At 39.6% G+C, this 14050-nt stretch overlaps 1 protein-coding gene across 2 annotated transcripts; it reads left to right on the top strand.

The window, feature by feature from the left end:
• The first annotated feature begins 2078 nt into the window (after nucleotides 1–2078).
• On the top strand, nucleotides 2079–13363 carry Gtf2a2 (general transcription factor IIA subunit 2). 2 transcript variants are annotated; one of them, XM_052187901.1, is made up of 5 exons: nucleotides 2081–2201; nucleotides 6239–6357; nucleotides 7597–7701; nucleotides 10104–10230; nucleotides 13061–13363. In XM_052187901.1, exons 2-5 carry the CDS (start codon nucleotides 6286–6288, stop codon nucleotides 13084–13086), a joined length of 330 nt encoding a protein of 109 aa, XP_052043861.1. In that variant the 5' UTR covers nucleotides 2081–2201; nucleotides 6239–6285; the 3' UTR covers nucleotides 13087–13363. The 2 variants fall into 2 exon arrangements, with proteins under 2 accessions (XP_052043862.1, XP_052043861.1); XM_052187902.1 differs by lacking the exon at nucleotides 10104–10230 and having other exon boundaries at nucleotides 2079–2201.
• Nucleotides 13364–14050: the final 687 nt, after the last annotated feature.

Here is a 14050-nt window from a genome sequence, read left to right as displayed (position 1 = left end):
TCCAGTGTTCTAAGCTAGTACAAATGACCTGTCAGCGGAGCCTTTACCTTCAGCTCCCTTTGCGAGATCCTAAATGAATTCAGAATCAGGTCAGCAGAAGACCCAAGTAATGGAGCTTTTAAGTTCTAAATGGTAATTGAAACAAAACAGGTTGTGGAGCCATAAGAGGTAACTCTTAATTTGAATAGGGCAGTTTGTTGCTATTATATATAATATGTAATGGTATGGAACCAAATGTAAAATGTTCTGATAACTTCACATAAAGCACTTGAAATCAAGCACCAGATGAAAACCAATCATTTTGGGACCTACCATGGTGGTGTGTGCATGTAACTCCAACACTAGAGGCTAATGCAGGAGGATTGGCAGTTTGGGGCCAGTCTGGATTACTTAGCAAGTTCTGGGACAGCCTGGGTGGGTGTACAGAGTGGGACCTGCCCTGGGTTTGGGGGTGGAGCTAGAGTAACACAGTGCATTAAAATTAGTTTTAAAAATGATATAAGCTATTTCAGATAGCTAAGATTTCCTACAATAATTAAAACTTGAATATTAAGTTGTGTATTTGTGTATCTAGTTTGACAAGAGAACTTGGTAATGGCTAGTTACTCCATTGTACCCTTGTCTATAGACTTCCAAAGGTTAATGTCCTAACAGCTGCTCCACTGTTTACTCATGAAAACCCAGCTAGTAAATATTGATGTACAGGGCTGCTGGCTTGCAGCCCTTGAGGTTCTGTTTACGTAGAACACAATTCGGAATTCATCAAACACCATTGCACTTTGATTCATACTTCAAAACTATTTTCATTAGGAGCTCACATGCTGTCATTTAGACAAAATTAGCTTAATGTGACCTTTTTGCTGTTCTTAGATAATATTGACTCTAGCACTGTCATTTCAATGAGAATTCAGTCTGATTACCTCTGCAGGATACAGCTCTGGTTCTCATCAGTGAGAAGCTGATGATCTGAAAAATATACTATTTTCTCTTCCTTTGACTTGTTCGAAATACAGTGGTGTGTCATCATTTGTTGCACATATTACTACAGCATTAATTCATTTTAATAAATTAGTTGTAATATACAATTGTGCCTTGTTTTCATCTTTTAATTGTTAACTTTTTACACTGAATTATCTGGTGAAGCCTTTCAAATATTAGGTCTTTGCAACCCTGTAGTGTGGATGCTTCTGGTTTTTTTTTTATTTATAACAAGTACAGCCTGTTTAAAATCTTAACATTATTTGAACTTTGTTTTCTGAGACAGGGTTACTCGGTGTAGCCCTGGCTGTCTTGGAAAACTCAATGTAGACCAGGCTGGCCTCGAACTCAGATATCCGCTTGCCTCTGCCTCCCAAGTGCTGGGATTAAAGGCGTGCACCACCACTGCCCGGCTTGTTTGAACTTTAATCAGGTTTGTATTTCATAGTTTCAAATTATTTAACTAGTTTGGGTTGCAAGGATATGATTTTAAAAGGCTAAAAAGGAGAGCCTACAGCTTGGCACAAAGGAGAACATGTTTCATTCTCAGACCTCTGGTGTTTGAATTGACTCCAAAGTCACAATTCATGTACTCATTGGCCATTTGCAGTACCCATAGCTGTTGTCTGGAAAGCAGAAAACCAAGCACCCCGGCTAATACAAAAAGGAATCTGAAATTCTGGAAATTCAGAATATCCACGTATTTGCTTTTGTATTGGGCACAACGTTTATGCAAATCTTCCAAATGAAAAGGATTAATGCCGGGCGGTGGTGGCACACGCCTTTAATCCCAGCACTTGGGAGGCAGAGGAAGGCGGGTTTCTGAGTTCGAGGCCAGCCTGGTCTACAGAGTGAGTTCCAGGACAGCCAAGGGCTACACAGAGAAACCCTGTCTCGAAAAAAACCGAAAGAAAGGAAGGAAAGAAAGAAAGAAAAGGATTAATGACTCACAAACCTTTCGCTGCACTACACTGCAGTCCACAAATTTTGACAAGCCAGAGAGGTGCCTCAGGGGCTTCTCACTCAGCCCCAACGGGAGAGACCACGCCCCTTCTCGGAAACTAAGGTGGGGACCCGCAGTGGCTCCTGTGGCGTCACCTCCGGGTCGCGCGAACACTTCCGGGTCACAGGCAGAGGGCTGCGGTTTCCGCGGCTGAGGAGGTGGTCGCAGCGGGCTCCCTACCTGGCTCTGCTACCGCCGTGGCGGAAGCGCCTTCCCTCAGGTAGGCTGCGGCGGGGCCGGGAGCGGGGAGGCGCGGCGAGTTGGGCGGTACCGAGCGCTGTGCCGGCGGAAGCCGAGCCCAGGCAGCCGCAGCCGCGCGGGAGCAGCCGCCTTCCCGCTCTCCTCAGGCCGCGCTTAGGGGAGCGGCGTCTGGCTGAGACCAGGCACACACCGCGCTTGCGCTCCAGCTCCACAGTGAGGAGGGGATTCCGAAGTTCTGCGGCTGCGGCCACCTTAAAAAGATTGGAGATGGCCGAGGCAGTCGCTGTTAGCTGTTTTCTAAATAATGCTTAGATGTCAAATGGAGCGTGACATGGCGCCCTCCTGGCCTATTTTAAAGTTTCTATCACTCTGACCTTTTTCGCCCCTTCACCATACACGTACTGTCTGGCTTTTACCTTCAATGAGCTAAGTGTTTTGTTTGACACTCGTGGAGTATCTGGTAGTGTTCTCGGCCCTCAGGGTACATCAAGTGAACAAAACCTAAAGCCCTCGTGGACTTTACATTTTATGCGGAAAATTTACATAAGACAATTGTGTAACTTGTTGGCAGATAGTGCTATTAAAAAATTTTAGCGAGATAAAAGGTTTGTAGAAGTTTCATAGTGGGTGTTGGAGTTCATATGTGGTGGTCAGTTTAGGTGCTAGTAAGTGGAGTTATTGGAGTTGTGTGTTAGCCAAATTAATATCTGAGCATGAACATTTCAGGCAGAAAGAACAGCCATCACAAAGGCAGTGGCATGCCTGTCATGCTCGGGGGCAGTTGAGAGTGCAAGGGGAGGCGGAAAATTGATAAAATCCAAACATACAGGGTAGCTAGATTGTCGGGCCTGATGGAAGCTGATGGAAAATATATTCTAGTCCATATTTTCAAAAGATAACCCCACTGCAAGTTATGAAGTGTGGGGACAAGTGTAGAGTAAGGAAAATCTGGACACCAGGAGTCAAATGACTTGTACTAGTGGCCTAGCACAAGCAAGTATTAATGTGGATGTTGAGAAATGGTTGGATTCTGGGTTCGTTTTGAAGGTTACCCTTACAAGATTCGCTAGGAATTGGATTGTCTTTATGGTTTATATGACGTTGAGGGCCCATAGAAGTACAGTGTTACTTCAACTGAGATACAAAGGACAAGTAAAGGTTTTGAATAGATTAGTTCCAGAATTGAGAATTGTTAGGAGAGTGTGTGAATTTGGGAATCGCCTGCTGATGCTCAGAGTCATTAGAATGAATGTAAATTTACTCTGTGTGTTTAGAACAAAAATAGTAAACAGTCAAATACTGTCTTGTGATTGTAAAGAGTGGAGAAGGGCGGGCCAGCCAGGCATGGTGGTATATACCCTTGATCCCAACACCCAGGAGGCAGAGATCCAAACAAGCCAGGGTTGCCTAGAGAAGAGGGCCAGTCAGCAGGATGAATCAGTGAATCTAAGAAGACAAACCCGAAAGTGAAGTACCAAGCAGAGATCCTGTAACCAGAGGTCATTTGTGTCCGTTTCTCCAGGCTGGTGAAGATCAGTCTTAGCAGTGCTGTTGCTGACCTGCAGCGTGGGTTTCTTTACAGTTAGAGCCTAAAGCTTGCTGTGAGTTTAGGGGCAGGGGGAGAATGGAAAGAAAGCCGTGAGTACAAATAACTCTTAACTTTTGCCAATCAGAGGAATCCAGTGTAGGTGGGCAGGGCAGTTGGATGTGAGTGGCTGCTGTTGTTACTCTATCCACAGTGGGAGAAGGAGCTGCCAGTTTGCTTGCAGATAGAAATGATGGGGGAAGGGAAAATTTGATTCTGAAAGAAGGAATCACTTGAAATGTTAAACGATATCTTCACATTTGCTAGAGGAAAGGGGCCTGGTAGGTGGAAAAACGCATGCTCATAAAAACATGTTGACATGACTATAAAGACAGATCTGACCGAAATATATATAGGCAGAAGGGAATAGGTGGATGCAGTTGTTCAATTTTAGTTTTCATTAATTTTGTCAGTAAAATAAAAATATGCCCCATGTAAATGTATTTCTAATGTTTTAGTACTTTGATGTGCCAAGTTTTTTCACTCAACAAATAGTTTTTGAATGCATACTATATTACATTGTTCTGAGTGGTACATACACAGCTGAACTAGATGTCCCCATCTTCCTGTAGTATCTAGTATAGTAGATAAAGACAGTGCCATGTATGTGTAAGCCTTAGTTATTGACAGGAGTGAAACTTTGTGTGTGCCTGTATGCATGTATGTGGGTGCTCATGGAGGCCAGAGGAAGACATGGGATTCCCTGGAGCTAGAGTTGCAGCCTGTTGTGATCTGCCCAATGCCGGTGCCTCAGACTGAACTAGGGTCTTCTGCAAGAGTCCTCTACATTTTCTCTTAACTGTAGAAGTGTCTTAGCTGTTTGATAATTGTTTCAATGTAGAGTATACCATTCTGTATATGGGTACAAAGAGAGAAGTTAGGGAAGGAGATATAAGTTTCAGAGTCATCAACACATAGATGGGATTTAAGACCATAAGTGTAGATGCAATAACTAACAAGGAAAGCAGATGAAGAGAAGACTTCGGAGCCTTAGAGTAATTCAGCAATGGGAAGTCAGAGAGCTGAGGAAGAATTGTCAAAGAAAACAGGAAATACTGTAGTTCCATGAGCTGCAACCCAAAAGAAACAGATCACAGAATGATCTGTTGGATCAGTTGCTGACCAAGTGTAATCTGAAGATGGCAGGTCATTAGTTTTACTAAATCTCCTTGTACTCCTTCTTGGAGAGGAGCTCCTTAGGATTCAGGAAGGATTTCTAGTTCTGTTGTATTGTTTTGGGTTTGTTCGTTGGTTGGTTGATTTTTTTTTTTTTTTTTTTTTTTGATTTAGTTTTTTCGAGACAGGGTTTCTCTGGAACTCACTCTGTAGACCAGGCTGGCCTTGAACTCAGAAATCTGCCTGCCTCTGCCTCCCAGAGTGCTGGGATTACAGGCTTACGCCACCACTGCCTGGCCTAGATTTTTTTTTTTTTATTTTATGTACATTTGTGTTTTGCCTGCATATATGTCTGTGTGAGGGTGTCAGATTCCCTGGAACTGGAGTTACAGATGATTTCGAGCTGCCATGTGGTTACCTGCAATCAAGCCTGGATCCACTGGAAGAGCTGCTAGGGCTCTTAACTGTTGAGCCGCCTCTCTGGCCTCACCAAGTCTCCTCTGAGAATGATTGTTTTAATATGTCTCCTCCTGTCCATCTCTGGCCTATAAGTACTGTGAGGCCACATGTGTTGTCTGTACTTCTATAACCCTTTTCAGGTCCCATAAGCTGGATTTTCTGCCTTTCTTGCTTGAAGTGTTGTTTCAAGGGCTTTTGTTGCCTTCAGCTCTCTGTGGGGCAAACTCGTCTTGTCCCGTGTTTCGGCCTCACCTGCTGCTCCTCTCTACTCACAGAGATTTCCACAAACGTTACACTTTCACACTTCTGTGGCTTTTGTTACCCTCTTCTACCTTTACCCATTCTAAGTGGCTTTCCTTTAAAAACTGGGAAGCTTTTCTAAGCCAACTCAGTCCTTAAAGTAGCCTACATCATACAATGAATTATTTCTTTTTACATAAAATTTAACCTTTTTGTGTGTCCATTACCCTTTGTAGACAGATTTTAGGATCTGTTCATCTTTATTCATCTTGTCTGTTTCCTATCATAGTGCCATCCTTTTGGTGAAAACTCTTAATGGAATTTTAAAAAAACAGAAAAACAAAGGTCCCAAGTGCAGATGTCACGTCACTATGTGACAGCAGGTAGAATTATGCTATGTGGAAAATTCTAAACTAAGGGAAACCTGTGGAAAAAATAAAGATGCACATTTTAATGAATCTGTCAGCATACTGAATTAAAAAGATTAATATCACACTGGTGCTAAAATCAGAAAAATCAACTTCTTTGAACTTACAAGATAATTGATGTAGTTATTTGTAATTGAGGTCCCATAGTTCCATGTTAGCATACTTTAAGTGATAGACTACTATATAATTTACATTGTTACAAGTTGGTCTTTTATATTAAATTTGTAGGACATCAATGCAAGCTTGAAGAAAAAGTAATTGCTTCCTTTTAAGCCATGGCATATCAGTTATACAGAAATACAACTTTGGGGAACAGTCTTCAAGAGAGCCTTGATGAGCTCATACAGGTGCGGCCAAAAAATGTCTTGTTAAAAAATTGTAAAATTAATGGTTTTGCCTTCTGATGTTTAATGATTAACTACAGAAATGATCCCTGAAATTAGTCTTCTCATCTTACATTTAGAGGAAAGGCAAATTTATCACTTTAAAAGTAATTCTGTCCAGTATTATAAAATTCTTTGAGATTTGAGTTAGAATTTTGAATTTCTGTTTCAATTTTAGGAGAATTAATCTTACTCAAATCACACAACTAAGAAAGTGCTAAGTATTTCTTTTTATGTTCTGTTAGAATATGGAGGGAAATATGGGAGTGAGGTTGCTTTGTTTTTTGAGACAGAGTCCAGGCTGTCATTGAATAGTGTGTAGTTAAGAATGGCCTAGAAGGCTAAAGAGCTAACAGATGATAAGAGATAAAGAGATGCAGTTGAGGGTACTAATTGATTCAATTCAAAGCAACCATATGATGGCTTACAACCACCTGTAATCTATACAACCATCTGAATGCCTCTTCTGGGTGTATATAAAGACAAATCACTCAATACATAAAAATTAATAAATATTTATGAAAGAAAGAGAATAGCCTAGATATCAATGAGAGAGGGGCAGGGGGAATAAGAATATATAACCTAGAGCTTCTGGTCTTCCTGCCCTTGCCCCCGCCTGCTGGGATGACATGGGATTACAGCTGTGCATCACCATCCATGCCTGGTCCCATCTGCTCTGGTGTTATTATATAGACTTTGGTATGATTTGGTTTTGTTTTGTTTTGTTCTTTATATATAGGTCTCAAATGATTTATTAAGAGAAAAATATATTAGCTGGACAGTAGCAGTGGTGGTGCACATTTTTAATCCTAGCACTCAGGAGGCAGAGGTAGGCAGATCTCTGTGAGTTCAAGGCCAGCCTGATTTATAAAAATGAGTGCTAAGACACCAAGATCACACAGAAAAACCCTGTCTTGAAACAAAACAAAAAAAGAAAAATCTTGGCTTCCCATTTGTTGAATATTTTGTCCAGCCACTGAAGGATTAGCAAATCTTTTCTGGCTTTACAAGCTCACCACAAGTTTCCTTTTCTTGTCAAGATAGTGTAGTTATTTTCAGACTTTGCTTCACTGTCACAGAAGAATAAGGGTTTTTATACTTCACAAGTTCGGAATAACTTATGTTAACTTTTAGACTATAATCAGTATACTTGATTTGTCTTAAGTGTTCTTAGCGAATTTTATATTCTTTTTTTTTTCTCAGTCTCAACAGATCACCCCCCAGCTTGCCCTTCAAGTTCTACTTCAGTTTGATAAAGCTATAAATTCAGCATTGGCTCAGAGAGTCAGGAACAGAGTCAATTTCAGGGTAAGGATATTTTCCTGTATCTGGAAGTCTGTACATGTGAACACTGAGAGCTTGCATTGACTTAACTCATCATAGCAGGAAGATTGGGTTAGTCTGGTTTGGGAACTTGTTCTATGATAGTTGAATGATATGTTGTTAAGTCAGCTGTGCTAAGTTCATCCATTCCATGTGTTACAGAATTGCTTTTAGATTTTAATTTTATTGTTTCACAAATCTTCCTATATATGTTTGGCTTGTTTTCCCCTGGAGAGTTTCTGAGATTTCAAAGGCCTGAAAGTATTAGCTGCAAGATGGAAGGTAAGTGATAAGTAATTCTTAAGTTCAGTTGTGTGTTTCACGCACTGTCCTTCAGGAAAGGTTGGCTATCTGTAGCATCATCCTATTGCCTCCCATCTACCCTAGATAGCTTGGCTTATAAAGTCTGTTCTGGTAGCTGGCTGTCTTCCAGATCATCTCTGCTTTGAACAAAATACCACTCTCAATCTTATGGTGATTTATAGTTAAGAACTTAGTGCAAGATGTGGCAAAACAGTTTATCATGTGATGTCGGTGGAGACACATCGTGAATAATGATGTTTGTTGTTACCCTGTTATAGTTCTCTAATATCTTACACTATGTTACAAGATACAACCCTACTCTAGAAGTAAAACATGAAGGCCAATACAGGAAAAGAACCTAAGAGTTACTTTACACTTAAGAAAACTTCAGTTTTAAGGCAAGAAGAATATTCTGTTGATAAAATACAAAGGAATGTATTTTTTTAAGCTTTTAAGTGCCTTATTAGGTTGCTCTCGGCACTGCAAATGCAAAGGTAAACAAGATAGATGAGGTCTCTATTTGACTTATATTTTACTCAAGAAATAAAATGTGTTTATGTTATATATAAATGTCTTATCAGTTTTACATACTTACAAACTACACACATAGTCAAAAAAAAAATGTATCAGCCAGGCATAATAGCACATACCTCTAATCATAGCACTGGGAAGGCAGAGTCGGGTGGATCTCAGCCTCTGCCTCTGCTTCTGCCTCTGCCTCTGCCTCTGCCTCTGCCTCTGCCTCTGAGGCCAGAACTCTACAGACCGAGTTCAGCCAGGGCTTGAAAGGGGGGGGGGGGCGGGGTCGGGGGTTGTCATGTCTCTAATAGTATAAAATTTGACAAGTGGATGAGAAGAGACTTTAAAAGGCACATCTAACTGAACTTGACAGCTGTGGATATTGTAAAATGGAGAGAAACAAATTGGTAATTTTCTAAATTCTAGCTAAAGAGACACTATGTAGAGTCGCAAAAAAAAAAGCTGATTTAGAAGTAGTCTTAAATAATAGGCAACAGTGATGCTTCTGAACCAATAATAGGATTTGGCTTAATGTTTTTAAAAAATCTCGGCTTTTATACAAGTTTAGAAAATGAACACACGATGGAATATGGAGTCTTAAATATTAAATGGAGCCAGGTACATGTGTTTAATTCTAGCACTCCGGAAGCAGATCTCTTTGAGTTGGAGGCCAGCCTGGTCTATATACTGAATTCCAGAACAGTCAGAACTACATAGTAAAACCCAATCTCAAAAAAACAAAAAGTCAAAAGTGAGGGCTGTAGCTGTAGAGAAAGTTTAATGGCTAAGAAAACTGCTCTTGCAGAAAATCTGGGTTTGGTTCCCAGCACCCTTGTCAGGTGGTCACAGCTACCTGTGATTCCAGTTCCAGGGGATTAGATTCCCTCCCCTGACTGATAGAGTCATCTGTACAAATGTAGTACATATAAACTCAGGCAAGCATGTACCAAACACATAGATGCATGCATATAGTAAAAAAAAAAAAAAAAAAGTAATCAAATGGGCAGAGTATAGTGATTCACACCTTTAATCCTAACACTTGGGAGAAAGAAATAGACAGTTCAAGGACAGCCTGGTCTACATAGTGAGTTCCAGGTTAGACAGGGCTATGTAGAGAGATCCTATCTCAAGAGAGGGGGGGATCCAGGAAAAGGGGATATCATTTGAAACGTAAATAAAGAATATATCGAATGTTAAAAAAGAGAGAGAACTCAAATGAAATTTTCATAATTTATCCACAAGAGGGCAGTAGACATACAAATTCAAGCTTTCATACACCTTTTCATCTCAGGTAAGTAATTTGCACATTGTTTTAGAGTACTGAAAATAGTAGGCTAGCTAAAATGTTTTTAAATTCTTCCCTGAGCTGACTTATCCAGGTTTTCTCTTGCTTGGTTCTAAGTAGATGAAATTAAGTAAGTAATTAAAAAAATTAAGCTAAGCACTAAGCACACTGCTTTTAGCAGCTCTATACTTGGTAGCTGAGCTTTCTTGGGTTGCTTTGAAATAAAGCATGAGGGGAAACAATGGCTTCTCATGGCATTTCTCAATGTTTTGTTTTAAAGGGCTCTCTAAATACATACAGATTCTGCGATAATGTTTGGACTTTTGTATTGAATGATGTTGAATTCAGAGAGGTGACAGAACTTATAAAAGTGGATAAAGTGAAAATTGTAGCCTGTGATGGTAAAAGTAAGTGCTCCCCTAATTACTGTGAAAGCAGAACTTGTTGAAATATCTTTTTCTCCTCTTTAATTATCTTGATCTGTCTGAAAACCTCAAAGGAAAGTAGCTAGGTGATCACCCTCAGATTAAAAACCTAGCTTCAGGATCCTACATCTGTTCTCTACTGGCCTTTCATCTGTACGCTCAGGTGACACATAGACACTTAACACAGATTAAATTCATGTGCAAAGAAAATAAGCTATTTCCTAAATTTCTTTCCTTTGAGTTGCTTATTTTGAAGCAGTCATTAGGCTTCTCACTGCCACCTTTCTCCTTAAAGAAGTAATATAGTTTTGACCATTTATCTTAAAATTCCTGTGTTGCTGGTTAACCCTACACTTTATATATAAGAAGTTAATTATTTTAAAGCTGATTTAAACTGATCATGAATCTGGCAGTTATAATGAGAGATAACCATTCCTCTGACTTGCACATTTTATGCAAGAGAATTTTCCATATCAGACCTTGAAGTTTTTTCAGGTCCTTACATTTTCAGGTTAAAGTGGCACACCTCTGCTTTGTGCTCTGTGACTGCTTATTTCCTTGTGTTTATTTTTAAATAGAGCCAAGGCCTTGTACTTGCTGTATTTGTGCTCTAGTACTAAGTCATGCCCCAACCTGAGTTTTATTATGTATTTAATTTATAATCCAAGCAGCTTGTGTTTAAAGATCCAGTCCCTGTACTATAAAAGACACTACAAGGAGGGAGTTATGAGAAGGAAGGCCAATAGAGATATAGAAAGTAATATCCCCATTTCTTGTGGATTTTGTTGGTTTTGGTTTTTGAGACAGGATTTCAGTAGCCCTCACTGGACTAGAACTCACTATGTAAACTAGGCTGTCTTCATACGCAGAGAAATTCTCCTGCCTCTGCTTCCTAAGTGCTGGGATTAAAGGCATGTGCTACCCTGCCTACCCATTGTTTGGATTTTTAAAGAGATATCTAATCAATGAAGAAATGTAGAGAATACAGAAAAGTTCCATTTGTGACCCACCTCTACAGAGAAGTGTTCAGCTTCACAAGTAAAACGATTTTCAAGTATTAGGAATGTATTTTATAGTAATGCATCTGTACACAAAGATATGTTTACACATACATTATTTTTCACATAGATTATTCTTTTTAATCTAATTTCCTGGAACTCACTGTATACCAGGCTGGACTCACACTCAGATGTCTGCCTGTCTCTGCCTCCGAAATGCTGGGACTAAAGACATGCTACCACATCTATTCAGGCTTTTTTCCAAAGTTCTTCCAGATGACAAAACATCTAGGAAATTAGCACCATTATACTGACTTACTCATCATAAATCTGGCTAGGACTCCTTAGCATAGTCCTAGAGACTTCTTTGTATACCAGCAGATACTTACGATCTTTTATTTTTGCTAGGAACAGTGTACATTTAGGTCACCTGTTATTTTCCATTTCTACAAAGGTGATACTGTTTCCTGCTCTACAAAATAACTTTTATATTTGAAATAATTTATATACATTTTCTCTTGTAATTTAACCTAATAACATCCTTTTAACCCTTGGGCTTTTAAGTGTTTATTAGACCATAGAATTAGAGAAATAAATTAATTGATGTAAATGGGCCAGGTAGCACAGAACTGTAATCTGCTTTATTTGGGAAGCTGAAATGGAGATACCATCTTCAAGGTTTGCCTAAGTTGTAGAGTGAGCTCAAGGCCAGCCTGAGCAACTTAAAAGAAATCCTGTCTGAAAGAGTAAAGAGAGGGCTGGAGTTAGCACATTGATAGAGGACTCAGCATATATGAGGTCTTAGGTTCAATCCTTAGCCCTAGAGGAAGGAGCAGGTGATGAGCACCAATACTATTGAGGAGAATTTCTGTAATGATGAAAATGTTCTGTCTGCAGTCCTTAGTAGTCACATAGTCATGTCTCAGTAGTCATGTCTCTTGAACACTTAAAATGTGAGTAGGGCAACTAAAAACTTTCATCCTATTTCATTTCATTAGCTAATTTGAATTAATTGAAATTTTAAACAGCTACATGTTGCTAACTGGTGGCTATTGTACTAAGCAGGAAAGATGTGCATAGTAGAGGGTCAGATTCTGCCATTTGAACCATATAACAAAAGTCTCTCAGGAACCTTAATAATAGCAGAAAGAGCCCAGTGTGGGTAGATGTGTTCACTTCCAGGAGCTTCTGCCTGGTGGTCCTTAGTGCTGTTCTTGTTTAAAGTTACAAGATTGTATTTCAACCTCAGGCAATAAGAAGTAGCAAATTACCCATGTCAATTTCAGTTAGGGGGGTCACTGGAGAGCTGCCCTCATTTAAATGAAGCCATAGTAATTGATCCTCAACCAAGATTTAAATGCTTAAGAAATGGTTGTGATGGATTCCATTTTATCTGTGTCCACGGAAAAAGATGAAATCATAGACATGGATAAAATACAATTTGGCCTTCAAAAATTAAGTTCAGTTCATTAAAATTCCATTCTTGTAAAAATTGGTGTCCTAAAGCTGTGTTTCCACTAAAGTAGCAGAGCAAAGGGCAGCAATAGCTAGACCAGAAGGTTTCTGTATTTCCAAGCAGGATGTAGCATGGAGAAGTTGATTATATTAGCCCACAGCAAACACTTTTAGAGGTTTAGGCTGTGTCTTATCTCTGCCTTGGGAAGGAAGCTGTTGACCTTGGCAGGGCCTTTCCAGAGTGCCCCTGTCCACCTGCCTCCTCCTCTGTCCATAAACGACTTTTCCTTTTCCTAGTTGTTCCTAAAGTACTAATGTTTAGGACTCGCTCCTTGAATTGATCTCTTTCCTGTTTCTAGATACTGGCTCCAATACTACGGAATAAGTAGAGAAATGCGACTTTTTTATGCCACCTTCTGTTATTTTCATCGCGTTTTGAAGAGAAACATGGAAAAGACTTTTTTTTATTTATTCTCACGGTGCAGAAATGACAACACTGTGCTATATATACTACCCAAGGATCCCACAGAGAGAAGCATGTGACTCTGTTCTCTTAAATGACCTTTAGTACACAGCATAAAGAAATGTAACTTTTTTTTAATGACAAATCAAAAGTAGTTGCCTTCATAAGAATATTCTTCAATAAACTCGTTTTAAAACTTGTTGTGAGTAATACTTGATGCAGCTGGTTAGCAGGGAGTTGTCAAAATACCAGATAAACTGAAGAGGGACTTGGAAAAGGTATCCTTCAATAAAATTCTGTTCCCCTTGTCAATTGTAATTTTATCTAATATTGAATATACCAGAGGCAGACCTGAATGTGGATGGAATTTTACTAAGAAAATCTCACACACTTTCTTTTCAAAGAACATATTCAAAGATAATTGTCAGTGTGAGCAACCAGAGCTAGAGGAGTGAGATGAATATAACTAGTATAGCAGAACCAAGGCCGTGCTCCAAACAGCAATCCCCTGTGTCATGTCACTTATTTTTGACCTGGTCCTTATCAGTGATCATACATTTTAAATTATCTACATCTTAACCAATTACTGGAAATTCTAATCTTTATCCAAAATCCAGAGGCTTGAGAGATGGATCAGTGGTTAAGAGCACTTGTTCTTCAAGAGGACCCTTGGCTCCCAGCCCCCACATGGTGCCTCATAACCACCTGTCATTACAGATCCAGGGAATCCAACATCCTCTTTTGACTTCTGAGGTCTCTATGCATGTGGTGAACATACAGACATATAGACATACATGCAAGCAAAACACAAATCTTTGTTAAAGTTGTAGTACAAATATATATTTGTTTCTACATCTTTGTATACACGAATGGGAGGGGGCTTAGA

The sequence above is a fragment of the Apodemus sylvaticus genome, chromosome 7, assembly GCF_947179515.1.
Source record: "Apodemus sylvaticus chromosome 7, mApoSyl1.1, whole genome shotgun sequence".
Lineage (NCBI taxonomy): Eukaryota > Metazoa > Chordata > Mammalia > Rodentia > Muridae > Apodemus > Apodemus sylvaticus.
Note: the sequence above shows the minus strand (reverse complement) of the source record. Positions and strands in the feature narration are given on the sequence as shown.

What these genes read in the sequence shown, in the direction of transcription:
- Gtf2a2 (XM_052187901.1), top strand. Translation starts at nt 6,286, where the DNA reads ATGGCATATCAGTTATACAGAAATACAACTTTGGGGAACAGTCTTCAA. An exon ending in GCCTTGATGAGCTCATACAG is followed by an intron (nt 6,358 to 7,596) that starts GTGCGGCCAAAA and finishes TTTTTTTCTCAG; the next exon opens with TCTCAACAGATCACCCCCCA. An exon ending in TGTAGCCTGTGATGGTAAAA is followed by an intron (nt 10,231 to 13,060) that starts GTAAGTGCTCCC and finishes TCCTGTTTCTAG; the next exon opens with ATACTGGCTCCAATACTACG.